Source organism: Palaemon carinicauda, chromosome 30 (assembly GCF_036898095.1).
Source record: "Palaemon carinicauda isolate YSFRI2023 chromosome 30, ASM3689809v2, whole genome shotgun sequence".
In the NCBI taxonomy this organism is placed as follows: domain Eukaryota; kingdom Metazoa; phylum Arthropoda; class Malacostraca; order Decapoda; family Palaemonidae; genus Palaemon; species Palaemon carinicauda.
In genome coordinates, this window is record NC_090754.1 from 57,050,006 (window position 1) to 57,050,915 (window position 910).

Consider the following 910-nt stretch of genomic DNA (forward strand, 5'->3'; position numbering starts at 1 on the left):
GTTATTTAATGATTTAATTGTCTCCTGAGAGAGAGAGAGAGAGAGAGAGAGAATACTGGTAGTAGTAGTAGTAGTAGTAGTAGTAGTAGTAGTAGTAGTAGTAGTAGTAGTAGTAGTAATAGCTTCCTGTCTCTTGGAATATGTTCTAAAGTCATCTAATATTCTCCTTCTCATAGCAGAGAGAGAGAGAGAGAGAGAGAGAGAGAGAGAGAGAGAGAGAGAGAGAGAGAGAGAGAGAGAGAGAGACGTGTTAACAACATGCTTGCCAATTTGCTTGATGTGATTGTAACGCGTTAATACAACAGCCCCTATTATTATCTCCGGCCCTGAAGCTGTGCCACCTCTTTGTGTGGGTCGCAAATTGGCAATCGTGAACGTGAGATTTTGTGGGTATAAAAGACGGACACTTCTCCCTATCAGCATCATTATTCGCCGACGAATCACACGATGAAGGTGAGATAGTTTAGCTCTCTTCGAGTCGAGTCTTTTTGTTCGTCCAATACTTGAGTTTTTTTTCTTTAGGAATGACTTTGTTTACCTTTGGCTATCAGTTGTAAAAGGGGCAGTGTATCAGTAAAGCAATACTATTGGGTTTGTCCAGTACTTTAGTTTTTTCTTAAGATCAGATATATTAGGAAGACTTTTGTTTAGTTTTGGGTATCAGTTGTAAAAGAGGGTTTATCAGTAAAGCTGTACTAGTCAGGGTCCCCCATACTAGGTTGGTTTGCTTTGAGCGATCAGATTAAAGTGTTGTTTCTTAAGATAGGATCTATTAGGATGACTTTGATTAGTTTTGATAATCAGTAGTAAAGGGGCTGTGTATCAGTAAAGCTGTACTAGTCAGGGGCTGCCATACTAGGTTGGTTTGCTTTGAGCAATCAGATTAAAGAGTTTTTTTCTTAAGATAGGA

The 910-nt window shown here is 39.1% G+C and overlaps 1 protein-coding gene across 2 annotated transcripts in view; it reads left to right on the forward strand.

Annotated features, from left to right (window-relative positions):
• The first annotated feature begins 330 nt into the window (after positions 1-330).
• The window catches only part of LOC137623792 (pro-resilin-like), a 4,939-nt gene continuing 4,359 nt past the window's right edge, over positions 331-910 (forward strand). For both annotated transcript variants that reach the window (XM_068354605.1, XM_068354606.1), the window contains exon 1: positions 331-453. In XM_068354605.1, the coding sequence (XP_068210706.1) occupies positions 448-453 (6 nt within the window). In that variant the 5' untranslated portion in view covers positions 331-447. The remainder of the gene's footprint in view (positions 454-910) is intronic.